The sequence below is a fragment of the Amblyomma maculatum genome, chromosome 1 (genome assembly GCF_055883805.1).
Source record: "Amblyomma maculatum isolate TAMU_Amacu chromosome 1, ASM5588380v1, whole genome shotgun sequence".
NCBI lineage: Eukaryota > Metazoa > Arthropoda > Arachnida > Ixodida > Ixodidae > Amblyomma > Amblyomma maculatum.
Window position 1 is genome coordinate 303,229,246 of NC_139344.1, and position 26,888 is coordinate 303,256,133.

A 26,888-nucleotide genomic window follows, 5' to 3' on the forward strand; every position below is an offset into this window, starting at 1 on the left:
GTTGCGTCGAATCCAGGAGAAGTACTACTGGCCGCGACTGTCTGCCGAAGTTCCCCACTACGTGAAGACACGTCGTGAGTGCCAACGACGCAAGACGCCGCCTATAAGACCAGCAGGACTACTAAATCCGATTCCGCCCCCAGACCTGCCCTTTCAACAAATTGGGATGGATCTCCTCGGCCCCTTCCCAGCTTCGTCGACGGGTAACAAGTGGATCATCGTGGCCACTGACTACCTTACCCGTTACGCCGAAGCAAAAGCCCTACCAAATAGTACCGCGGCAGAAGTCGCCAATTTATTGTCGAACAAATTCTCTTGCGACACGGCGCCCCAGAAGTGCTCATCACGGACAGGGGAACGGCGTTCACGGCAGAGTTGACGCAAGCCATCCTGGAATACAGTCATACAAGCCATCGACGAACAACTGCGTACCCTCCCCAGACCAATGGTCTTACGGAGCGCCTGAATAAAACGATCGCGGACATGATCGCCATGTACGTCGACGCTGAACACAAGACCTGGGACGCCATCTTGCCGTACGTGATTTTCGCGTACAACACGGCAGTCGAGGAGACGACCAAAGCAACCCCGTTTAAGCTTGTGTACGGCAGGGAGGCCACGATGACGCTCTACGCAATGCTGCCGCACGTAACCAACGAGGATAACCTTGACGTCGCCGCCTACCTGCAGCGTGCAGAGGAAGCCCGACGACTCGCACGGCTGCGTATTAAAGACCAACAGCGCACCGACAGCCGACGGTACAACTTGCGACGACGCCACGCAGAGTACAATCCAGGAGACCAAGTGTGGGTTTGGACACCAATTCGCCGTCGCGGATTAAGTGAAAAGTTGTTGCGTTGATACTTTGGGCCGTACAAAATCCTTCGCCGCGTCGGACCACTGGACTATGAAGTCATTCCCGACGGAACGTCAGCATCACAACGGCGATGCGCACGCCCAGAAATTGTTCATGTTGTACGACTGAGGCCATATTACGCGCGTTAAAGAATCTGTGGCGTTTAAACTTGGAAGTGTTTATGTTTAGGTTGCTTTGTTTTGGAACATCGAGGCGATGTTTTTTTTTAAGTGGGGAGTAATGCCGCGAAACCTTCAAAACTGTATTTGTTGTTTTTCAACAGCCGCCGGCATACAGGCTTATCACTCTGATTCTGGATCGCGTATCAGTTCCGTAATCTTTGTTTGTTAATGCTCGATGTCGCGAGTCACACCTTTATCAGTTTCGTTGTAGAGCAAGATGCACCGAGATCTATCTCGAAGATTCAGGTTACTCGTGTGTCTTTCCACAATGTTCCAGCCCGTGCTGGTAGCTGTTTGCGACGTTATCTAGATTGTTCTGTGCAGCATCTCAATTGAGCGTTGACGAGTGTGGCGAGCATTCTTTGTTCGACGACCGACGAGCACGTTTATTGCTATCGCCGCCGCCGAGTTGCTTAGTTCTTTTGCAGGCGCAAGGCAGCCCCAATAAAGAGTTATTTCAGTACCATCACGCATGTGTCTTCTTTTGGCGTGTACGGCCTTGTCACCACTACGTGACAATACCGTCCAATTGCACTGGCTAGTTGCGTTGGTAAAGTATCTGAAAGAATGCTGCTTACACGTATTGAATGATACCTGGAGCACTACCGCATATATCCGGATATTAGGTCAGGGTTTCGACGTGGACGCTCTTCGATTGACAACGGGGTGGACCTGGTATCATCTGTACAACACCAAAAAATTTTGAAGTGCTTACCTGCGGCGTTGTTCCTGGATATGAAAACCGCATATGACAACGTCACCTACCAGACCATTTTGGACGCTTTGGAAGCTGCCGAGCTTGGCGATCGTGTTCTTTGCTGGATACGCAGTTATTTATCCAACAGATCTCACTTTATGCAGACTGAAGATGGCCCAACACCTTCTCATTTCACTTCCCGTGGAGTCCCACAGGGTGGAGTACTAAGCCCAACGCCCTTCAATCTTACTCTTGTCGGGCTTGTCGACTTACTACCACAATCGGCGCAACTTTCAATACATGCAGACGACATCTTTATCTGGGCATCAGGAGTTACGCGCCCACAGGTTAGAGCGAGGCTTCAAAAGGCGGCAAGTATAGTTGCGACCTACCTCCACCTGCGTGGTCTAGAAATATCAACTGAAAAGTTTTCGCTAGTTGCATTTACACGCAAGAACATGTCCCCTTACACCGTACGCATTGATGGAAAAACCCTTAGAAAGCAGCCATCGCTTTCTGGGAGTTATCATCGACCGAAATCTTTCGTGGACTCCCCATATTTCATTCATGAAAAAGAGGCTTACAGCAATTACTCACGTACTTGCCTTTATTGGGGGAAAGTCATGGGGAGCGTCCATGCGGTCGATGCTCCAACTATACCGTGCATTATTTATGGAACTTCTTCGGTACAGCTTACGTGCACTTGGAAATATCAAGAAAACCAACTTAAGAATTCTAAAGAGCGTTCAAGCTCAAGCTCTGCGAACCTGCCTGGGATTGCCGAAATGTGCCTCTACGGCTGCTACCATTTTAATTGCACAGGAGCATCCCATATCTACCTACCTAACAGTTGACTCCCTGAGGGCACATTTCCGACACATCTCTCGGGTTCCCTGTCATCATTTGGCCAGCCTTCCCATTACCAGGCCGCGTACATCGTTTACAGAGACCGTTGATGCGCATCGCGCAATATTGTCGTCCCAGTTTACACCCGCATCTAGACCGTCCTCTCCACTATGAAGCCTGCACCAACCACACGTGCTTCTTTCAATACCCGGCATCAGGAAGAATGTAGAGCTATCGCCGACAGAACTGAAACAGATCACTCTTGGATCATCATCATCATCATCAGCCTGATTATACCCACTGCAGGGCGAAGGCCTCTCCCATATTTCTCCACTTAACCCGGTTCTGTGCTAGCTGCATCCACTTGACCCCTGCGAACTGCTTAATCTCATCCGCCCACCTAACTTTCTGCCGCCCCCTGCTACGCTTTCCTTCCCTTGGAATCCAGTTTGTTTCCCTCAGCGACCATCGGTTATCCTCTCTTCGCACTACATGTCCTGCCGATGTCCATTTCTTCTTCCTAATTTCTTCTAGAATGTCGGTAACTTGAGTTATTTCTCCGACCCACTCTGCACGCTTTCTATCTCTTAATGTTACCCCTACAATTTTTCGTTCCATAGCCCTCTGGGTTGTTCTCAACTTAAGTAGAACTCTCTTGGTTAGCCTCCACGTTTCAGCCCCATAGGTGAGTACAGGCAAGATGCAACTGTTGTATACTTTCCTCTTGAGCGATACCGGTAAGCTGCTAGTCATAATCTGCGAGTGCTTGCCAAATGCGCTCCATCCCAATCTTATTCTTCTTGTTATTTCCTTTTCGTGGTCCGGATCTGCGGTTACTACCTGTCCTAAGTAGACATATTCCCCTACTACTTCCAGTATTTCGCTACCTAATGTAAACTGCTGTTCCTTCCCGAGGCTGTTGAACATTACCTTAGTCTTCTGCATATTGATTTTCAAGCCTACCTTTCTACTTTTCCTGTCTAGGTCATCAATTATTATTTGCAGTTCATCCCCCGAGTTGCTTAGCAAGGCAATGTCATCAGCAAATCGCAGATTACTGAGGTATTCTCCATCTACCCTTATCCCTAACTGCTCCCATTCCAAGTCTCTGAATACTTCCTCTAAACAAGCAGTGAATAGTACTGGGGAGATTGTGTCTCCTTGCCTAACACCTTTCTTTATGGGAATTTTGTTACTTTCTTTATGCAGAACTATGGTTGCTGTGCAGCCACTATATATATCTTCCAGCACTTTCACGTACGGCTCGTCTACCCCCTGATTTCGCAATGCCTGCATCACCGCCGAGGTTTCAACTGAGTCAAATGCTTTTTCGTAATCAATGAATGCTATGTATAAGGGCTGGCTATATTCTGAGCATTTTTCTATCACCTGATTGATGGTATGGATATGATCGATAGTAGAGTACCGTTTCCGAAACCCTGCTTGATCCTTTGCTTGATCGCAGTCTAAGGCTGTCCTGATTCTATTAGCGATTACCTTAGTAAATACCTTATACGTAACAGACAGTAAGCTGATTGGTCTGTAGTTTTTAAGGTCCTTAGAGTCCCCTTTCTTGTGAATGAGGATAATGTTTGCATTCTTCCATGGTTCCGGTACCGTCGATGACACCAGGCACTGCGTACACAGGGTGGCCAGTTTTTCTAGCACGATATCCCCCCCGTCCTTCAGCAAATCTGTAGTTATCTGATCCTCTGCAGCTGATTTCCCCCTTCTCATAGTTTCTAGTGCTTTCTGGACCTCGTCCATCGTCACTGATGGAACGTCTGACTGTTTTTCCCTACCGCCAATCTCATTACGGTCCTGACTACTTTGGCTACTGTAGAGATCTGTATAGAACTCCTCGGCTACTTTGACTATCTTTTCCATATTAGTGATGACGTTGCCCGCCTTGTCCCTTACCGCATACATCTGGTTTTTGCCTATGCCCAGTTTCTTCTTTACCGCTTTAAGGCTTCCCCCGTTCTTTACAGCATGCTCAATTTTCTCCATGTTATACTTCCTTATATCGGCCACCTTGCGCTTATTGATTAGCTTTGATATCTCGGCCAATTCGATCTGGTCTGTTGGATTGGAAGTTTTCATACTCTGGCGTTTCTTAATCAAATCTCTCGTCTCATTAGACAGCTTACCGGTATCCTCTCTAACTATCCTACCGCCTACTTCTACCGCGCACTCAGTAATGATATCTCTGAAATTATTGTTCCTTGCCTCTAGGGTAACGTCGCCATCCTCAGTTAGAGCTGAATACCTATTCTGTAGCGAGATCCTGAACTCTTCTGCCCTCTCCCTCACCGCTAATTCGTTGATGGGTTTCTTTCTCACTAATCTGTTGCGTTCCTTTTCAGATTTAGGCTAATTCGGGACCTCATCATCCTGTGGTCACTGCATCGCACTTTCCCGATTACCTCTACATCTTGAATAATGGCGGGGGTTGAACACATTATGAAGTCGATTTCGTGTTTAGTCTCCCCGTTAGGACTTTTCCATGTCCATTTCTGGTTCTTCCGTTTGCTGAAGAAGGTATTCATGATTCTTAAGTTATTGCGCTCTGCAAACTTAACTAGTAACTCCCCCCTGCTATTCCTAGAACCAATGCCATAGTCACCTACTGCCTGGTCTCCGGCCTGTTTTTTCCCTACCTTGGCATTGAAGTCGCCCATTAGTACAGTATACTGCGTCTTTACTTTTCGCATTGCCGATTCTACATCATAGAAGCCTTCAACTGCCTGGTCATCATAACTGCATGTAGGTGCATAGGCTTGTACAACCTTCAGTTTATACCGCTTATTAAGCCTACTTACGATGCCTGCTAACCCTCTCATTAATACTATAGAATTCATCTATATTACCCGCTATATACTTATTGACAAGGAAACCTACTCCTAGTTGTCGCCTCTCTGGTAAACCTCGATAACACAGTACATGCCCATCCTTCAGTATAGTATATGCCTCATTCGGCCTCCTAACCTCACTAAGCCCTATGGCATCCCAATTCATGCCCTCTAGTTCCTCTAACAGCACTGCTAAACTAGCTTCACTAGCTAGGGTTCTAGCATTAAACGTTGCCAGGGTCAGTTTCCAATGGCGGCCTGTCCAGCGGAGCCAGGCTTGAATACTTCACTCTTGAATACTTCCATGCAAATCGTTTGTACGTCTACACCGATGGTTCAGTGAATGCCGTGAGTTCTAACAGGCTCCATGGTCACACCCTCAATTAATAAAGAAATAAAAGGACAATTCACCAGACAACAGCTGCAGAGCTAACCGCTCTTCGTGTCGCAATTAGGCATATTAGTCAGTAGAGCCCCACCGGTGGTCTATTTTCACAGATTCAAAAGCAGCCCTGCAAGCATTAAAAGCGGCTCTTCGCCGTGGAGCTCATGAACAACTCGTTACGGAAATACGACAAATTCATCACTGTGCAATTAATGGAGGACATGACATCATCTTCCAATGGCTTCCAGGACACAGCGGCATAGCGGGCAATCTTCGGGCGAACGAAGTCGCACGCACAGCCCGGCGATTGTGTGTTGATTCCCTTTTCCAGGGCAGACGCAGCGGGCAGGCTTCGCGCACTTGCATGGGAACACACACTCTCCTGGTGGAATTCTGGCCAGTTTCCGAACTGCTGCTTAAAATCCCTGGACCCTGACCTGAAGCTCCGCCTTCCACCTGGCCTACCCCGACGCGAAGAAACTTTGCTGTGCCGCCTGTGGGTTGGTGTAGCAATCACAAACTCGTGTTCTTTTATGATAGGCATGGCAAACAGCCCTACATGTACAAACTGTGGATGCGACGAGTGTGTATAGGCCACATTCTTTGTGAGTGCCCGATATACAGTGAGGAAAGACAGTGTCTGTGCCGTTCGCTGGAGCACCTAGATGGACGCCCATTGAGTGAAACTGAGATTTTAGGTCTCTGGCCACGGCGATCCTCTGCGGTGAAGGCCTCCCAGGCACTGCTCCGCTTTATGAGAAGCACAGGCCTAGTCGAAAGACTATGAGTTTGCTATGACATGACTGTAACGTAATGGGATGTGGCGTGTCTGTTATTTGACTGTATTAACTTCAACTATCCCTCTCGCAACTTTTATATCCACTCATCCCCTTCCCCCAGTGCAGGGTAGCAAACCAGTTGCTTTTACTGGTTAACCTCCCTGCCTTTCATCCTCATCTTCCTCCTCCTTGCGCCGTTACTCGGAATGGATTTTGCACTACTTGTTCCTCATTTGTAACGCGTCACTAGCGCAGTGTTCTCTTCCGGCAGACTGGAGAGGTGCCCGTGTTATATCCATATTCAAGTCAACTGATCGCCTGTGTGTATCCAATTACCGCCCAATCTCCTTGACCTCAACAAGTTCCAAAATATTGGAACTGTAGGGGTGTGTTTATTCAGATGGATATAGCCGCTCGTGAGGAATTCGCAGTGGAGCGTCAGGCGTGGCGAATCAGCAAGGCAGCGACCAACTTCTTCGTCCTCGAGCGCGCCAGCACGCGATGCATGACAGTGGCTATGAAGACGAAAATTACCACACTACATTTTCCCCCCGGGTAGAGAAGGAGCCATCCTGGCGACTTAAGGCCCAACTGCAACGACATATCCTTGGCGTCGGCGCTCAGCGTCGGCGCTGTTGGCGTATGCAGAAACCGGTTTGAGCATGCGCACGGTACGAGACGCCAGCAAACTTGAGCGGAGCGCCGAGATCTGTCCGTGCTAGATTTCGGCGTCAGCGTTCACGCAGGCGCCGCGCTGCTCACCCGCGTAGGTCTCTCATTGGCGCACGTCTAGGCGCCGTACACCAATGAGAGGACAGGGTGGCCGCGACCTCTGAATTTTGAATTTTCGCTCGCGCCGAGTCTTCGCGTGCTTTTTCTTTTTACTTTTTTTTTTGTCATCGCTTTGCGTCGTCGCACGTGGCCGTGATGGCAAAACCCTTCGCCGCCCATCGGTTGATCTCAGCCGTGGAGGAACAAAACTCAAAAGATTCGTCTCAGCTACGGTCGCGGAAAACGGGACAAATTGATGTTGCGTCGATAGCATTGCGGACTGTATTGAAAAGCCGAGAAAAATGTGGGAGATGTATACGTTTATTTGTGCAGAAGTAGAAAGTGTAAAGTGTAATTAAGCTCCATGTCTAAATTACATCTCTTAACGCTTTAAAAAGCAGAAATTATTGAGTGAATATTAAAACTGTAACGACGCACCAGCGCGAATACAAGCGTCAGCAGTGAGCGGCAACTGTGCCAGCGCCGAGTCCCATGGAGATGCCCACCGCTTGTGACGCCCACTGTGGCACGGCGCTGACAGCGCCGACGCTGAGCGCCGACGCCCAGGATATGTCGTTGGAGTTGGGCCTTTATGGAGCCGACAGAACAGACGGATCGTAGTATGGCTTAATTCGGTTGACATGAACTGTTTCGCGTCCACGGCGACGCAAGTCCGCAGAGGGCGTAACAGGCTCAACTACGTAGTTGACAGGAGATGTTTGTTGGAGGACTCGGTATGGACCATGATATCGAGCAAGAAGCTTTTTTGAATGGCCGGTGGTTGTGGCAGGGACCGAGAGCCATACCAGGCAGTTAGGTGCATATGTAGAAGGCTCGCCGGTGTCGCAGTGGTGTTTTTTCGCCACTGGTTTTCCGTTGTAAGCGAACGGGCGAGCTGACGGCATTCTTATGCGTACTGGGCGGCGTCGATTCAGACATCAGGGCGGTAGGGAAAGAGCGCGTCCATTGTACAGGTTGGCTCGCGTCCGTAATGAGGAAAGAAGGCAGAGAATCCAATGGTGGTCTGTATCGCAGTATTGTACGCGTAGGTTACGAAGGGAAGAACTTGGTCCCAGTTGGAATGAGCGTCGTTGACGTACATGGCCAGCATGTCACTCAGAGTACGGTTGAAGCGCTCGGTCAGGCCATTCGTCTGAGGGTGGTAAGAAGTTGCGGTGCGGTGAATGATGCGGCATTCTTTCATTAGGGCCTCAAGAGCTTCGGACAAGAAAACGCGTCCGCGGTCACTGAGCACTTCCTTCGGAGTCCCGTGGCGAAGAATCAAGTTGTTGAGAAGGAACAAAGCAACGTCTCTTGCGGAGGCAGAGGGTAACGGTGATGTTTCAGTGTAGCGAGTAAGATGGTCTACTGCCACGATAATCCACCGGTTTCCAGTGGAAGTAGTAGGAAGAGGGCCATAGAGATCTATGCCAACGCGGTCAAACGGACGAGCAGGGCAGGGTAACGGCTGCAACGAAACAGGGGACTTCTGTGGAGTTTTTCGGCGTTGGAAAGATTCGCAACCGCGCACAAAATGTCGTACGAAGCGGTACATTCCACGCCAATAAAATCGCAGACGTAGGCGCGTGTAGGTTTTCAATACGCCACCGTGGGCACACTGTGGGTCACCATGGTACGCAGCACAAATGTCGGCGCGGAGATGACGTGGGATGACTAGAAGCCACTTCTGTCCATCAAGCAAATAATTGCGGCGATAGAGAAGACCGTCACGAATGGAGAAGTGGTGGGCTTGCCGGACGAGCGCTTTGGATGAATGACCGGGAGTAGGACTTGAAAGAAAATGCAAAAGTGCACTGATCCACGGGTCATTTCGCTGCTCGGTAACCATGTCCACAGTGGAAAGAGTCGACAAATCGTAAGCACAGACGTGCTCAGACGAGGTATCACTAGGCAATGGCAAGCGGGAAAGAGCATCCGCGTCCGTATGCTTCAGACCTGATCGATAAATGACATGGATGTCATACTCCTGGAGACGGAGAGCCCAGCAAGCTAGGCGACCGGATGGGTCTTTCAGAGAGGCCAGCCAGCACAAAGCGTGATGATCGGTCACAACATAAAACGGTCGGCCATACACATAGGGACGAAATTTTCCGATGGCCCAAATAATGGCCAAAGATTCCCTTTCTGTGACTGAATAATTGGACTCTGCTTTCGTCAATGTTCGGCTGGCGTATGCCACAACATACTCGCTGTAGCCAAGGCTTACTTTGGGTAAGGACGGCACCAAGCCCAATACCGCTGGCGGCAGTGTGAATCTCCGTAGGCGCAGTCGGATGAAAGTGGCGTAGAATGGGAGGCGAAACCAAAAGGCGGCGTAAACTGTCGAAGGCTTTATCGCAGGCCGGAGTACAGGCTGAAAGGTCGGAGCTGCCGGCAAGGAGCTGGGTCAGAGGAGCGATGATAGAGGCGAAGTTCAAGATGAAACGTCGAAAGTAGGAGCAGATTCCGATAAAACTCCGGAGCTGCTTCAGGGAGGTTGGCTTCGGAAACTCTGCAACTGCGCGAAGTTTGGTGGGGTCGGGAAGAATGCCGTCCTTAGAAACTACGTGGCCTAAAATTGTGAGTTTTCGAGCGGCAAAGTGGCACTTCTTCAAATTCAACTGAAGCCCAGCGTCGGCGAGTCACGTGAGGACATCCTTTAGGCGGAGAAGGTGAGAAGAAAAGTCGGTAGAAAAAACTACGATGTCGTCCAGATAACAAAGACAGGTCTGCCACTTGAGTCCACGAAGAACAGTGTCCATCAGGCGCTCGAAAGTAGCCGGGGCATTGCAAAGGCCAAAGGGCATAACGTTGTACTCGTATAAGCCATCAGGTGTTATAAAGGCAGTTTTCGAGCGGTCATCGTCAGCCATCGGCACCTGCCAGTAGCCAGAGCGCAAATCCAAAGAGGAGAAATACTCAGCTTCCTGTAAACAGTCCAAGGCGTCGTCGATTCGTGGCAGAGAATAGACGTCTTTGCGCGTGATTTTGTTAAGCCTACGGTAATCGACGCAAAACCGGATGGAACCATCTTTCTTGGTGACCACAACAACCGGAGAAGCCCATGGACTGTTTGATGGCTGTATGACGCCCGGTGAAGCATATCGTCTACGTTATCAGCAATGACTTGGCGCTCAGAGGCCGACACGCGGTAAGGAAGCTGTCGTAAAGGTGCGTTTGTACCAGCGTCGATTGTGTGCGTAACGACAGACGTGCGACCCAGAGCAGTGTGAGGAAGGTCGAAGGCAGAAGTGAAGCTCTGTAGAAGGGCAGAGAGTTGATCGCGTTGCGCGGGTGGAAGATCTGCGTCAATAGCTTGTTGAAGAACATCGGGTAGTGTCGAAGCGGTCGCTATATCGCAAGAGCTGAGAACATTAATGTCTAATGAAGTAGGCGTGGCAGGAAGAGTATTTACACGCGCAGGATCAAGTTCTCCAATACGACCGAGACACTCGCCGCGTAGCAGGACGCATGGGCACGAAAATGGGTTCGATACATACATTGCACTAAGACCTTCTTCGAACTTGAGAACAGCAAATGGAAGCAGGAGGCACGGATGGCGTGAAGCGGCATCGGACGGCGTGAAGAAGACAGTCGAAGTAGTAACACTTTCACAGGAGGGAGGAACGAGGGCAGCAGAAAATGGAGGAATGTCTGTGTCATTGGCGACAAGGAGTTTTACAGACCGGGTAGGGACGTCACACAAGACAGTATCACACACAGGAAAAAAGGCAACTTCCGCGCGGGCGCAGTCAAAAACGGCACGATGAGTGGAAAGGAAATCGTAGCCCAGGATGACGTCATGTGAGCAGTGAGCCAGTACAATAAACTCGATGGTGTATAAGACGTCTTCGATGAGAACACGGGCCGTGCACGCTGCTGAGGGATGAATGCGCTGGGATGAAGCGGTGCGAAGCGAAAAGTCGGGTAGTGCGGTGGTCACCTTGCGAAGACGACGGCAAAGAGATTCACTGATGACGGATACGGCAGCGCCCGTGTCAACAAGAGTGAGTATTGCGACACCGTCGACGAACGCTTGTATTACGTTAGCGGGAGAAGACTAAGGACTTGAAGAGTTCGAACCAAGCGCAGTTCTTGCCCCGGGAACTGCGACTGTTAGTTTCCCTCAACAGCGCCGGCAGAACGTCGGGGAAGCGGTGATGGTGAACGGCGACGAGGGGAAGATGATCGGCGAGAGGTATACGTTTGATTGTCCCGAGAAACGAAGTCGGAACGGGGTTGAGTTCTCGGCTAGGGCTGATCGGCGTCGTACGAGTAGTTCCAGGGGTCAGGGCGAGAAGGTGGAAGGCGTTGGCGGCAAAGACGGGCTACATGGCCCGGCAGCCCACAAGAGTAGCAGATTGGCCGGTTGTCTGCGGTGCGCCAAGGGTTCGTAGGGAGTTGGCGTACCCTTGGAATAGGGACATGGAACGCCGACCCAGGCAAAGGCGAAGGATGGTTGGAAGGGGCGGCCTGGTAGGAAACAGGTGCGGTTGGCATTAGCGGCCTGGCTGTAACTTAGGCGTACGTCAATGGTGCCATAACTTGCGCCTGCGCAGGGCTGGGCGGCAGCACGGGGCTGGCCGGGAGCACGGGGCTAGGCGGAAGGACATCAGCGATATGGTCTTGCACGACACGCCGTATGGTAGGGGCCAAGGATAGAGCCATGTCAGGAACAAGGCGACCAGTGTCTTGTAATTGAGGGACCAGGCATAGCTAGCGGGCGACCTCTTCGCGAACGAAGGCTTTGATCTGTTGAATCAAAGGGCTGTCCTCTGATGAAGTAGACCCACCCAGTGCTAGTGTAGAGATGGTGTCGTCTCTAACACCGGACCGCCGGGTAGAAGCGCGCTGCTTTCGAAGCTCGTCGTAGCTCTGGCAAAGTTTAATCACGTCACTGACGGAGGCAGGATTTTTCACCCAGAGCGTCTGACACGCGTCCTCGGAGATACCTTTCAAGATGTGTCCGATCTTAGCCGCTTCGGACATTAGTGGGTCGACACGTTTGCACAGGTCGACGATGTCCTCTATATAACTTGTGAATGACTCTTCGGCATGCTGAGTGCGCTCACGCAAGCGTTGTTCTGCTCGGAGCTTGCGAACTGCAGGACGGCCAAACACTTCCGCAAAATTCTTCTTAAACGCAGACCAAGATGGCAGGTCTGCCTCATGGTTGCGAAACCAGAGGTTCGCCACGTCGGTCAGGTAAAAGATCATGTTACTTAGCTTGATAGTGTCGTCCCATCTGTTATAACTGCTGACACGTTCATACGCCGACAACCAGTCGTCGATGGTCGGCCGTGCCACTGAAGAGGCATGGATCACGCTGCCGTAGAACGGCAGAACACAGTACCGTGGTTGGTATGGGCGCCGATGTCGAGGTGGTCTCGTCCGGCATGGTGGAAGCAGAGGTCAATGTGCGGCTTCTAAGTTCCAGGGTGGATGGGAACGTACCCAGCAGCACCTGCACCAATTGTAGGGGTGTGTTTATTCAGATGGATATAGCCGCTCAGGAGGAACTCGCAGTGGAGCGTCAGGCGTGGTGAATCAGCAAGGCAGCGACCAACTTCTTCGTTCTCGAGCGCGCCAGCACGCGATGCATGGCAGTGGCTATGAAGAAGAAAATTACCACACTACAGAACATATATTCTGTAATCCAAGAGAGCATTTTGGCGGGCTAGTTGGTGCATAATAGAGGTGAAGAAAAACAGCGCGAAAACGAAGACGAGACCACAGCGCCTGTGTTGTGTGGTCTCGTCTTCGTTTTCGCGCTGTTTTTCTTCACCTCTATATATTCTGTCCGCATTCGACCGTATTTTTTGAACAAACTGTTATCAGACGCACAGCACGGGTTTCGGCGTGGCTTGTCGACTGTGTCCTTAGTGCATGCCATTATTTTGCACTCGCAATTAATAACAAGGAACAGATTAACTCTATATTTTTGGACTATGCGAAAGCTTTTGATAAAGTGCCTCATAATAACTAATACAGAAACTTTACGAGATCGGAATAAATAGCAGACTTATCGAATTCATTAGGGCTTATCTAGAAAACAGGTACCAATACGTCCAAGTTGACAAGTACTGCTCGGAAACACTGCAGGTAACATAAGGGCTACCGCAAGAACCGGTTCTGGCACCAATTTTATTCCTTTTTTATGTTAATGATATCTTGAAAGTCATACACAGTGATGTTAAGATAAAGCTTTTCGCAGATGACTACGATGTTTAAAGCTCAGTTAAATGTGTAGCTGACCAAATTAAACTTAACAAAGCCCTCGCTCATGTTTCAGGCTGGTGCACAAATTGGAACATGCTTTTAAATGCTGACAAGTGCTTAGTCCTCCGTATACCTAGGAACAAAACCGTTTTAAAACATTCTTATTCTTTGGATGGCATTGCACTTAAGGAATCGCCTGCTGTTAAATACCTCGAAGTTACTATTACACACAATCTTAGTTGGGATCTTCATATTAATACAGTTTGCACCAAAGCCTTTAAATCTCTGTGGTTTATTCGACGCAAGCTTTCAAAAGCACCTATGAACGTGAAGCTAGCAGCATATAAAGCGTTAGTCCGGCCACGTCTGGAGTATGCTTCGTGTCTATAGGACTCTTATACGGCGAAAAATATTCACAAAGTAGAACGAGTTCAAAGAACAGCGGCCAGATTCATTTGCAACAAATATAAACGCACTGATCGCGTGACAGAAATGCTTGATTATCTTTGTCTCGATAAACTTCGGGCGAGGCGTTCTGAATGCAGGTTAAAATACTTGTATTTATTATATACCAACATAATCCAAATCAACAATCACAATTTTATTACCCCTCACAGTCTGCGCACAAGCCCGCGTTTTATTAACGGGAAAATGATTGAAGAATATACCCCCTGAACAATACCTTCATCTCTTCCTAGAACCATACACGCTTGGAATAAATTACCTAGGAATATTGTGGACAGTCCCAGTGCCGAACAGTTAGTCGCAAATTTGAAAATGCTTCGGTGAAGTTATATTCCTGCATTGTTTTTTTTTATATGTTTCATGCTTTGACTTTCTGTATTTGTGTGTGATTGTCTTTGTTATGTATTCTTGTGATGTAGTTTTTCTTTGTGTCCACCCCTGCCTGGAGTCAAGCGACTCTGCAGTACTTCTAAATAAAAAAAAAAACTCTCCGAGGTCGGATGGTACGAGCAGGCGTGAGAAGTCCCGTGAGGCTCCAGCGAGTACGGAATCCGCGGGAATGCGTCCGCGCGCGATGCGTCTCCCATGCCTCAGACGCGTCTTCCCCCAACCCCGTGCTCAGTCACAAAGCCGCCGGTAGCGCTCATGCGGTCGCAACACTGGTGTCATCTTACGGTAGTTAATGTAACTATACTGACACTGGGGCCATCTCGTGATAGAGTAATTACCGCGGCGGCCTCGAGGCAAAGCCGACTTTAAAGTGGATGTTGAGAGACCGCTGCCATAACTCAGACTTAAATATCTGCTCTTATGGCAGGAGCACAAGCAGCGCTGGCTTACAACTGTGTTATATTCAGAAACCGAAGATACGCACTGAGCGAGTAAGGTACCCGGCCTTTCCAATCGGGAAAGGACCGTTGACTGGCATAATCAGGGTAAACCGGGGAACAAATGTGAGCTATAAAGCACGTACGAACAGAACGAACTGCTCCGCCATGAGACGATCATGCAGTGAATATGTGACGGCTAAAACACTGCCCGAACCTGGCAGCCTCAGCATCATGTCTTGTCGCTGCCTGCAGGGACACAGATTCCTTGTCGAGGAGTGAGGCAGCATCCGCACCGTTTGATGCTTTCCATGATAATCTCTGTTGTCGTCTGATCGTGCCTGTCAAAATGTAGTTCTCAAGTAGAAGCAGGGCATTACGGGCAGTTGTCTTCCGCCGCGTGACGCTTGACAAGACCTGCCGTGCTTTGTCTCCGATGAAAAACACAAAGTAGTAGCGTACCTGGTCACATGTTCGCCGCGCTACCAAATGTGAGGCTATTGGCTCACCTTTACTGGCCGAGATCGACCTCAGTTTAGTAGTCCGGCGAGCAACAAAGTCATGATTAGACATGAAAACCTCGGGATCAATATTGTCGTGATCCGGTGTGCATACATGGATCATTTGGCCACTTATGCGTATCAGTTGACGAATTATTTATAATATGATATCCGTTTAATGTCAAACGCAGGCCATAAGGATGCCGTAGTAACTAACCCTGAATCGTGAGGCGGGTAGTTATGTTGCTGAAATGCCAGTTTTCACTCTTCTCCTCAAATAGCTGAAAATTCCGTCGTTTCTATGGCGCCCATTTGGGTACAGAGCGACTGCAAATGCCAGGAGTGGCACGCAGCTGTCATTGACGTTTGCGGAACGTCAGCCACGGCCACAAAGTTGTGGGTAAATGCCGCTACGAAAGATTTGCACCATTTAGTGATGCCGCTGAACGCTCTATGCTGGACACCTAGGCCAATCTCTTGAGCGTCACATAACAGCGACGCTTCGTACAGGAAGCGAGTCTAGTAAAAGGAAACTGCCATGAAACTGGGATGCACTGGCTGGCGCCGAGGGAAGCTCGCGCCTCTGTTGAAAATTTAATCTGCCCGAATCGACGACAGCGATCTCTGATGCCTGCCCGCTTCTTTCCAGGCTACTCAACGCCAACCGGATATCATGCATAAGGAAAGACACATTCAGGGATCTCCGGAACCTAAATCTTCTGTACGTATCTGTTTTCTGTCCTTGCTTCGTGTCTTATGCAACACCGGTGCCTTGGCGCCGTTAATGATTCATTGTTGGCGTCGGAACGAGTAGCATAAATTAAAACGCATGCTGCGTCGATGCCCCTCTTTCTTTATGGAAGCACGAACTGGCTTAAAATGCCTTTAAAAAGATGAAGGCAACAAAATTAAAAAGAGAAATAAGGCGCTCTCTCTGTCAAATAATGGAAATTTAACCATCGCGCTACAAACGAAAAGCAGCTGTCCTGCAATTTCCAGTCACAAAACTTGAACCTACATCGTGATGCATTAAATATTTATCACCTGGCTTCTATAGTTGCATTCGATGGAAACTACACAGGAACTTAGCGAGGCACTGAACCCTCTCTACGAAGGAATTCAAAGGAATTTGCCACTCGTGTTGGGTTTTATTTGCCCGATTGCAGAATAGAAAAGCAGCTTATAGGGGTGGGCGCTCGAAATTCTGGAATTCTGGGGCAATATGAAACATATTCGCTTAGTCCCTTGACATGTTTTGTGGCAATAGACGACGTCTTTTCCTTCGTAAAATGAGATATCTGCAACGGCTTTTAAAGAGGACGAACGCCTTACTCATAGTGTATGCGAAATTCTCGCGGGAATTTAATTCTTAAATGGTCTAGCTTATGGGTTTAACCGTCTGAAGTGAACTGAGGCTATGAGACACCATAGAGCAGGGCTCCGTTTCAACCACCTGGGGTTCATTCATGTGCACAGCCTCCATTGAAAAGCTGCCACCGTGGCCATGATTCGACAACAGTCGAGTGCCCACTGCGCCACCACGGCCGAAATCATGTAAATTGGAAATACTGCATGGGACCTGAACGCCATTCATTCAGTACATTTAGGAATTTTCGCTATTTCGTCACAGGGGCGCAGATCCGTGTGCCCGAAAAGTAGCCGAGGCCCTGGAATTGTGTTTCACAGTTTGGATTCCCAGGAAGAACATTTTCCAACTAATATATACCCAAGTTTTGACGGTTATTTTGCCTTGTGGTGTATTCTAAGATATGCTAGTTAGCCTTCACCATTGAATGTTGCGTAGCAGAGGCGTAGGCGAGGCGGTTAACGTGGCAGTGGAATGATTGAGTTGCCTGCTCGGTGGCTGTGATGATGGAATGTCCCGCTGCACTGGCCGCGCATAACTTGAAGCTTACGAAGCACCCGAGATAATTTGCTGAAGCCACGACAATTTCGAATGGAGTGGCAGTAGTTGTGGCTAACTTTCTGCCAATGCTCTTAACTGGGCCAGTTGGTGAACGAATTCAGGCATGGTGCACAAGGAGGACACACACGGCGGGTAGGCAAGCGTTTGTCCTGTTCGCCGTGTGTGTCCTCCTTGTGCACCATGCCTGAACTTTCTGCGTAGATGTGGTAGCATATCTCGTCATAAACGAAGGCAGCATTGAGCAGAAACAAACGCCACAAATCTCTGTGGCAGTTCATGAAATTCAATGGCGTTAACACGTACAAAGAGCACTTGCAGGCCTTCTATACTCTAGAAAAGGTGGAATTTTAGTCTTTTTGGTGGTAAAAGATTTGTCGCTGAGCTGACACGTTTTTTGGGCTAACGTTATGCTGTTCCTAGTAGACTAAATATTTACACCCTTGCATGCAGTGTAACATTATTCTTCTGATATACTAAACTCACACTGTCATAAGAAGTGTAACTGTAAGCGGCCTAGTATAAGGTTACATTTTTATAGGAGGGCTAAGGTTTAGCCCGGAGACTGTATAAGTATAACCTCCCATCAAAGGTGCAAGTTTGCACTTCAAGCACATAAAGTTATCCCGTATGTAGTGATGCAAATGAAGTTACCATATCAAATGCTAAACTTATGTTGGGATAGCCAGAGAAAAGTTTCCACTTTTGTGGTGCTAGCTTATATCATCAGAAGTTGGATAATGTTACCCTTATATCGGTAAAATGTAATGTCTTACTGCATAAGGTATCTGTGCATCATCTGGTGCGATACATATGCTTTCCATGAAAAAGCACTATTCACCCCTTTGTAGTATAAACATGTCCACTGAACGTGGAACTAGCTGACCAATAAGATGCAAGCTGAAATGCCGGGACTTTTCCTGTGCCATCTAATTTCACATTGAGCAATCTTTCAGTTAAGATGAGCTGTGTCATTTTGTGTTCGAGCAGTAGGCTGTGCTGCAGAATGAACACAAAGATTCATCACAACAATCAGCTAAGGAAACATACTGTAGTATTTATGTCACATCATATTGCGCCAAAGTTACACCAATGGACTTGACAGTCTTCTCTATATATTTAGGCAGAAACACCCGGTGGCCTGCACAAGAAGGAAACATTTAATTAATCAATCGAACAGAAAGTCTCGATATAAAATTCTTACAAGGTAAAGCGTTTTGGATTAACGTTATGCTGTCCCTGGGAGACTAAATATTTACACCCTTGCATGCAGTGTAACATTATGCTTCTGATAGACTTAACTCACACTGTCATAAGAAGTGTAACCCTAAGCCACCTAGTATAAGGTTACATTTTTCTAGGAGGGCTAAGGTTAAGGTTTAGCCCGGAGAAGGTATAAATATAACCTCCCATCAAATGTGAAATCACAAACAATAAATTAAGGAACGAAAATACCCCAAATCACAGCTATTTATCTCGCTCACATATGCATAGACGATAAGAGGTGCACTGCCATCATAGAAAAACTTCGCACTGTAATCAATGATAAAACATTAGACATATTCTAGTCAGGAGCAGGGCTAAACCATAAGGACCACAGATGCAAGACTACTGAGAGGGTCACGTCAAGAAACAAGAACATGTTGATGGGATGGGAACTAACAAATACAGATAATGATGCTGAGATATGGTATTTATTTATTTATTTATTTATTTATTTATTCATATACCCTCAGGGCCCGAAGGCATTAAAGAGGGGAGTGGGAAAGATACATTGGTACAGGGTACAGTGCAGCATAAAACAACATAGGAGAAACAATAACACGGCGAAAAGTGATAAAAAAAAAGAGGATTGGCGCAAAAAAAAAAAAAAAAAAGCGGAAAAGCAGTTGAGGCAAAAAAAACATTTCCGACAGTCAACAATGTCACCGAAAACGAACAAAAACAATTGACTACCATCTATAAATATAGATTACATACGGCAGTCTTAAAAGAATTTGGGTCCGTAATATCAGCAATGTGCCTAGGAAGGTGGTTCCAACTGACAGAAGTGTTTGGAACAAAAGAATAAGAGGCGTGTTTAGTACGACATGACGGAACACCTACTTTGTGAAGATGATCAATGCGACCTGAAACATATGTGGGGGTAGTTAGTAGCCGGCTCTTAAGGACAGGATTGTGGTAATAGATTTTGTGAAATAGGAATAAGCGAGAAATTTTTCTGCGTAGTGAAAGCGGTGGTAATGATAATGTTGTTTTCATAACGGTAACACTGGAGTTACGGTGATAGTTGGAAAGTATAAAACGTGACGCGCGGTTTTGAACAGATTCGATTTCAGATTCTAGAGATGCAAGGCCAGGGTCCCAGACAGAGGCTGCATATTCCAATTTAGGACGAACAAGGGTTTTATAAAGAAGCAATTTTATTGAACTAGAAGAAAGGTTAAAGTTTCGGCGCAGGTACCCCAACATGCGGTTAGCATTGTTAGTAATAGATTCCACATGCAGATTCCAAGAAAGATTGGAAGTTATGTGCACACCAAGGTATTTATACGAAGACACAGTTTCAAGAGGAGTATTATTGAGGTTGTAATTAGCTACTTCATTGTTACGACGAGAAATACGCATATGTTTGCACTTGTTAATGTTAAGCTCCATTTGCCATAATTTACACCACTCTGAAACTTGGTTAATATCAGACTGAAGAACAGAAATGTCAGAGTCACTGTTAATTTCACGGTAAATAACACAATCGTCAGCAAAGAGACACACAGAAGAAGCAATGCTGTTAGGCAAATCATTAATATAAATTAGAAAAAGTAGGGGCCCAAGTACGGAGCCCTGGGGAACGCCTGAGCCCACTGGAGAGGAACGAGAGTTCGATTTATTTGCTGTCACGTATTGAGAACGGTTAGTGAGAAAAGACTGAAGCCACGAAACGATGTTAGGGTCGAGTTTGAGGTTACTTAATTTGAAAAGTAGTAATTGGTGAGAAACTTTATCGAAAGCTTTGGAGAAATCGAGGAATATACAGTCTGCTATGGAACCCCGGTCAAGAATGAAATGAAGGTCTTGTGAAAAGCATAGAAGCTGAGTCTCGCATGAGAATGTTTTACGAAACCCGTGTTGGGAATGACTGAAGAAAGAATTTGATTCAAGAAAATTGGCGAGATGAGAGCAGATGACATGTTCCATGATCTTACATGGGATGCTAGTAAGTGAAATGGGTCGGTAGTTATTAGGAGAATGTTTGTCCCCAGACTTGTGCAGGGGAACCACCAATGATTAAACAAACACTGTCGTTCATTGTTCCGTACCTTTAGTTCTCTATTTCTACATTCATTTGCTTCTGCTGGTAATCTTTTGTCCCAACACGTTCCCCTTTCTCCTTCTCTGCTGATTTTTATTCTGCTACCTATGCATTTTGTTTCTCTTTTCACATCTACGATCCCAGTGGTGCGATTTCTAAAGAGCCTATAGTTTGACCCAGCCCTTCGCAACAATGTCTTTGGTCTCTCATGCCATTTTCTTACTGTCCACAGCGTGATTTTTTCTCTGTGAAAGCTGTGTGCATGTTGTTAATTGAGTCTCAAGGAGCAATACTAGGAAACGTAAATTCGAGATCTCTGTTTTCTCGCCTTTTATTCCTTGTGAATTCATTTCGTATGATAGCAAGGCATAAAGCTCTTTCCTGTGGGGGAATTTCTAGGGTCATTTCATTGCCTTTTGCACATGCTACATTCCCTGAGAAAGGCACGCATCTGGCCTTACAAAAGTAGAGAAGAAAAATCTTTGGTCTCAAAGTGAAATGGCAGGAAGGCCAAAGTCATCCATCTAAAACACTTTCCAAATCTGTGCACTACTGAAGTGATGCAATAGAGACATAACTACGCATCCCATGCCAAGGAAAGACAACTTTTACATACATCCTTACTAATTCCGTACTACACCTCTGTATTATGCCCGTGCAAAAAGCGCTGGCTACAAGACCCTTTTTCACCGGCCACGGAGGCCGCTTTTCGGAGGCAGCGAAAAGCCTAGCGCCCGTATGCTGTGCGATGTCAGAGCACGTTAAAGAATCCCAGGTGGTCTAAATTTCCGGAGTCCTCCACAACGACGTCTCTCGTAGCCTGAGTCGCTTTGGGACGTTAAACCCCACAAACGAAATCAAGCCTTTATCACTGAAAATCCAAGAAGCATAAGGCAACCTTCTTTCAAACTCTGACTTTTGATTGAACAAATTACAAGGCTTGATTTTTTATTTGTGCAACACTGCTTCATGAAATTCAGGCCGCACGTGCAGTAGCACTGAAAATTGGTAGAATTCCATTTTGTCAGAATAGTATAATGCCACAGATACCTCTTTAAATGCCTAACTAAACAAATTGTAAATACTGACAGGAAAATGCAAGAATGCTTATTAAAACAGTGCCTTATATAAATTCCCCCGGGATGGTTTTCTTAACCTTTACAGATTTTCATTTTAAAAGTTATGAAAGATACATCTGTCTGTTCTGCGCCCATGGGTTTTATAATAAAGCAAGGTGGACCTCATGTACTTGATAAAGCTTAATGATTATGCGATTAATTAACAATGAATTATTCTTTAATTATTTAATTTTTATTTTATCAGGCAATATTATGCAGAAAAACTGAAGGCCATAAATATTAAAGGTGAGCCCATTTGAAAAGTTTATTAACTGGCACTGTGGTTCAAAATATGGCATATGCATTTGAAAATTCATTGAGTTGGCTTTTACACAATGCATAAATAAAAACCGCACCACTAGCACTGATGTAGAAGGATTTGGGTTTGGCAGTAATATCAAGTGCAGCAATCATATTTTATGCACACATGTGCAGTCTGGGAAAGCTCCCTCAAGAAAATGTCTAATGCACATTGTTGTTGTTCAATAGTCCAAACAACACTGCCAATTACGATAACATCCATGCCGAGAGCCTTCAATTCTGCATTATTATTTGCCCCTTAATGATTGAGATAATTTAACTAATTCTGGTTAATTAATCGTTACGTCCTGTCGTAGATATAGTGTCTGCCTTGCAGTGCAGCCCACCTCCTCACTGTGCAGCAAATCTGAAAACAATATAAAATATCGCCAGTTTCTGGCACTTCTATAAATATTAAGTTTTTTTTTGCTGTGCAAATACCTACTAATTAGGTGCATGTGAAATGATAAAAAATATTTACGTTATTTGGTTTCTGAGGTTTAACGTCCCGAAGCAACTCAGGCTATGGAGACGCCGTAGTACAGGACTCCGGAAACTTCGACCACCTGGGGTTTCTTAACGTGCACTGACATCGCACAGCCCACGGGGGCATTGCTTTTCACCGCCATAGAAAAGAGGCCGCCGAGGCCGTAATTCGATCCCGCATCCTTGGGAACAGCAGTCGAGCGCCGTAACCACTGCGCCAACCCGGCGGGGTTGAAAAGTATTTACATCAGAGACCATAACCTTCCTTCTGAACATTTGTGCACACCATACAGATGGATTTATTTAGAAGAAGAAAAAGCTACACCGATCGTCAAGGATAAAAAGGAGGAAAATGTGCTTAGATCAATTATTGCTATAAAAATGTTTTCCTAGACAGCTGAAATCACCGGATGGCTCCAAAGCCAAAGTATTGCTAGGGCTGTTTCTACACAGCATGCTTCTAAAGCACACCAAACAATAATGCATTGGCCGCAATCCACAGTTACATATACCTCACATACGATGGAGAAGAAGAAGTGGAGGTCTCCGAACATCTAAAGCTAGCGCTCTTCCACTTCTCTGGATTTTTTATCGCTGTGAGCTATTTGTGATCTCGTCATCCTTCGGGATGGCGGCACACGACCCCTGCGCCCACCCGCCACCCTCGGACAGCCTGCTGCATACTCGACAGGTCAACTCAACGTCGCGGACGTGGAGCTTCCAGACTCAGCGGATGACTCTACAGTGACTGAGATGGATTCTGACTGCAGCTACACGCCTGTACAGTCGCGCCGCCTGAAAAGGAAGCTGCGCCGAACATCAACAACGAGTGAGTTACAAAAGAAGAATGCTGGCAAGCAAGGTATCTTTTCCGTGGCCTTCGTACCAACAACGGCAACGGCAAATCTGGATGTTATAAACAGACACCACCTGACCCAGTTTTTTGACCAGCTGGTTCCTGGTGAAGTTGACGAAGTCAGAAGTAATCCCTGGAAGAATGTCCTTACGGTGGGTGTCAAATACCAGGCTACAGTGGACAAGCTGGAAGGAATTGCTGCGCTTGGCAACATGCTGGTCCGTTCCTTTCTTGCACATGGGAACAAGACTACCGCAGGTGTAATCACGGACGTTGACCCCGAGATAAGTGAAAGCGATCTCTGCGCGCTGATCAAATCTACGGCACGCATTGTGGATGTTCATCGTTTCGGCCGTTCGAATTGCGTTAAATTAGTCTTTGAAACTGAATCCCTCCCATCCCACGTTAAAGTGGGCTATGTGAGACATCCAGTTCGGATGTATGTTCCAAGACCTGTTCAGTGCTATAAATGCAACAAGATCGGACATGTGAGTGCCGTTTGTCGAAACGAAGTATCTTGCCGTCGATGCGGCGGTACGCACCCTCATGACACATGCCAAACAGAGACTGTCAAGTGTGCTAACTGCTCGGGTGCTCATGAGGCGACGGCTAAGGACTGTCCTAAAATTCGGAACGAAATACTTATACTAAAGAAGATGGTGCGAGATAATTCGACTCATCAAGAAGCGGCTGCGTCTATTCGTCACCGCAAGCAACGTTCCCGACGCCAACACAAGGAATCGGAAGGCAAACCTAGCCTGAATAAGTCAATTTTACAGTTCACGTCAGCTCAGGTGCAACAACAGATTGAGCCTAATCCTGCTAAGAATGCTCTGCCTGTAATGTCACAGGCAATGTCACAGACAAAGGATCAGACAGAAGCTGTATTACCTGCCGCCTCTGATGTTGAGTGGCTTGCTCTACCATCAAACACCACCGCCAGGCCTCATCCCAGTTTGGTTGCCACACGTGGGGAAAATTCCGACAACCCCGACAGTCAGCAGGTGAAAGAAATGCTGAAACAGCTTGTTCGTTCAATGCGGGTGCTGCTCTTAGCATCAACAAGCAAACAGCAAAGTTTGCTGTTCAGTTTTTGGACGCATTTGAGCCGCTCTTGGCAGCATTGCAATAATTCACAATGGTGCAACAAACTAACGCCACCTCTGTGGCGATGCACTTGGGCCGCAGTGTAGTGATGCAATGGAATGCCCGAGGCCTGCGTGGTCGTCTGAGTGACTTCCGACAGCGGGTACAGAAGTACCGCTTTCCTGTGATTGTGATCTGTGAGCCCAACATGCCGGCTGTTTTCCGCCTGTCTGGATATGTTCTGCTATGGTCTCGAGAAGCAGACGAAACAAGCAAAGTGCTGGTGTGTACGCCAAGACATTGCACACGTCCGCCATGCTCTACAACCCCACGACACGAATCACTACATGTCGGACATTAACCCTGAAAGGACGAGTATGTTCTGTAATTGGCGCTTATATTCCGCCGAGGGGTGGCTTGGACAAGTCCTATCTATTTTCAACAGTCCAGTGTTGTGCAGCCCCTCATATTATTGTGGGTGACTTTAATGCTCACCACCCTCAGTGGTGTAGTGCTATAATGAGCAATCGAGGAAGAGACCTGGCAGACTTCATGCATACGCAAGACCCCGTAAATATAAACGACGGCTCACCGACGTTTCTACGCGGAACAACCTACATCAGCTGCTTGGATGTGGCGTTTGTTTCCAGAAGCCTCCATCGCTCTGTTTCTTGGTGTAGTTATGTGGAAACGCATGGGAGTGATCACATACCAACGTACGTATGCATCAAGTGGTTCGCACCTGCCTCTTCACCTCGTGTGGCCCGCCTTTAGGGCATCGGTGGAGACTTCCAGCGTCGGCCTCCAGTCACCATCTCAAATAGAGGGCCTCATTACTTCCTCTCTTAGTGAGAACACTCGATATGTTTGTGTGCCGGCGTCGGTGTCCATCATCGACGTGGAATTCGAGCGGCTTCGCACGGTCCGTCGGCGGGCTGAAAGGAAGTACAGAAGAACGAAATCCGCGCAAGATCTCGCACTTTCTCGCAAAGCTAAACGACAAGTTTTACGCCACCTGGAGAGGTTAGGACGACAATGTTGGAGGCAGTTCTACTCATCACTGGATCCCCGTAAGCCCCTGTCGCGTGTCTGGTATGTTGCGAGAAGCTTGTGCACACCTCCGCAAGAAAGGAACCCTTTTCGTGCCCTGGCCCTTTATCAACGCCGCAATGAAATTGACGTAGCTGAAGATTTTTGTAAAATGGTTGTGGGCACAAACCAGCCACAGTTACCAATTTCAGAGGTTTTTCCGCCACCTTCGCCGAATGGTCAATACGCCTTGCCCTTTTCAATCGCTGAATTAGACGCCGCTCTTGCTTCTTGTCGGCATTCATCGGCACCTGGTCCTGACGGGATTACTTATTCTACATTATCAAACCTAGGCAAGGATGGTAGAACGGCACTACTTAATTATTTCAATGATATATGGGCTTCTAGTACTGTTCCTGAACACTGGAAGATTAGCCGCATGGCTGCTCTTTTGCAGCCTGGAAAGCCCCTCTCGAACTTACCTCATACCGGCCAGTTGCCCTGACAAGCTGTGTTGGAAAAGTTATGGAGCGAATGGTGCTATCAAGACGAGTGATTTCTAGAGAGTAATTATCTTTATCCGAATATGATGACTGAATTTCGCCGGGGACGCTCTCCCATCGACAGCGCCATCGACCTTATGGCGACAGTAGAACACGAAAAGCGTCACCGTCGACTAGTAGCTGTTGTCTTAACGTCCTCCATGATGCTATTCTTGATGGACTTGACGACGTGGGAGTTGGTGGCCGGCTGTACTTGTGGATTGTGAGCTATCTCAGTGGTCGGTCTGTTTACATGACTATGCCTGAAGGAGATACTACCCGCTATCAGGTCGGTCGTGGAGTTCCTCAGGGAGGAGTCCTCAGCCCAACTTTATTTAACGTTGCGCTAATTGGCCTGGTGAGTGAACTGCCAACTAACATTCACATCAGTGCATATGCTAACGACATCTGCATCTGGGCTTCTGGTTCGACGCGCCCACAACTACGTGCGAGTTTTCAACGAGCTGTGTTATCGACATCGATATACCTACGGTGTCAAGGTTTACTTTTAGCGGCAGAAAACTGTGCAGTGATCGCATTTACGGGAAAATGTGTCAGCCGCTACCCGATTACTCTTCATGGAGTCGTAATACCGTACATATCCAGGCACAGATTCTTGGCGGTAATTAATGACCACCGACTATCTTGGTCAAAACATATTACTATGGTGAAGAAAAGGCTCATTAATTTTTGCCATGTACTTCGTTTCATAGCTAGCATCAAATGGGGACCAACTGAGTGCTCCTTAATACGGCTTTACGAGACTGTTTGTTGGCAACATCCGGTACAGTGTCCTAGTACTCTCTAGTATGAGCATTTCCTGCTTGAGCACTTTAGAGAGCGTGCAAGCGCAGGCAC

General features: G+C 47.4%; 1 protein-coding gene across 1 annotated transcript in view; it reads left to right on the forward strand.

The window, feature by feature from the left end:
* Positions 1-26,888, forward strand: part of sli (slit guidance ligand) — a 793,209-nt gene that overhangs the window by 443,802 nt on the left and 322,519 nt on the right. Inside the window, exon 13 of the mRNA XM_084583167.1 lies at positions 16,029-16,100. Within this exon, the coding sequence (XP_084439293.1) occupies positions 16,029-16,100 (72 nt within the window). The remainder of the gene's footprint in view (positions 1-16,028; positions 16,101-26,888) is intronic.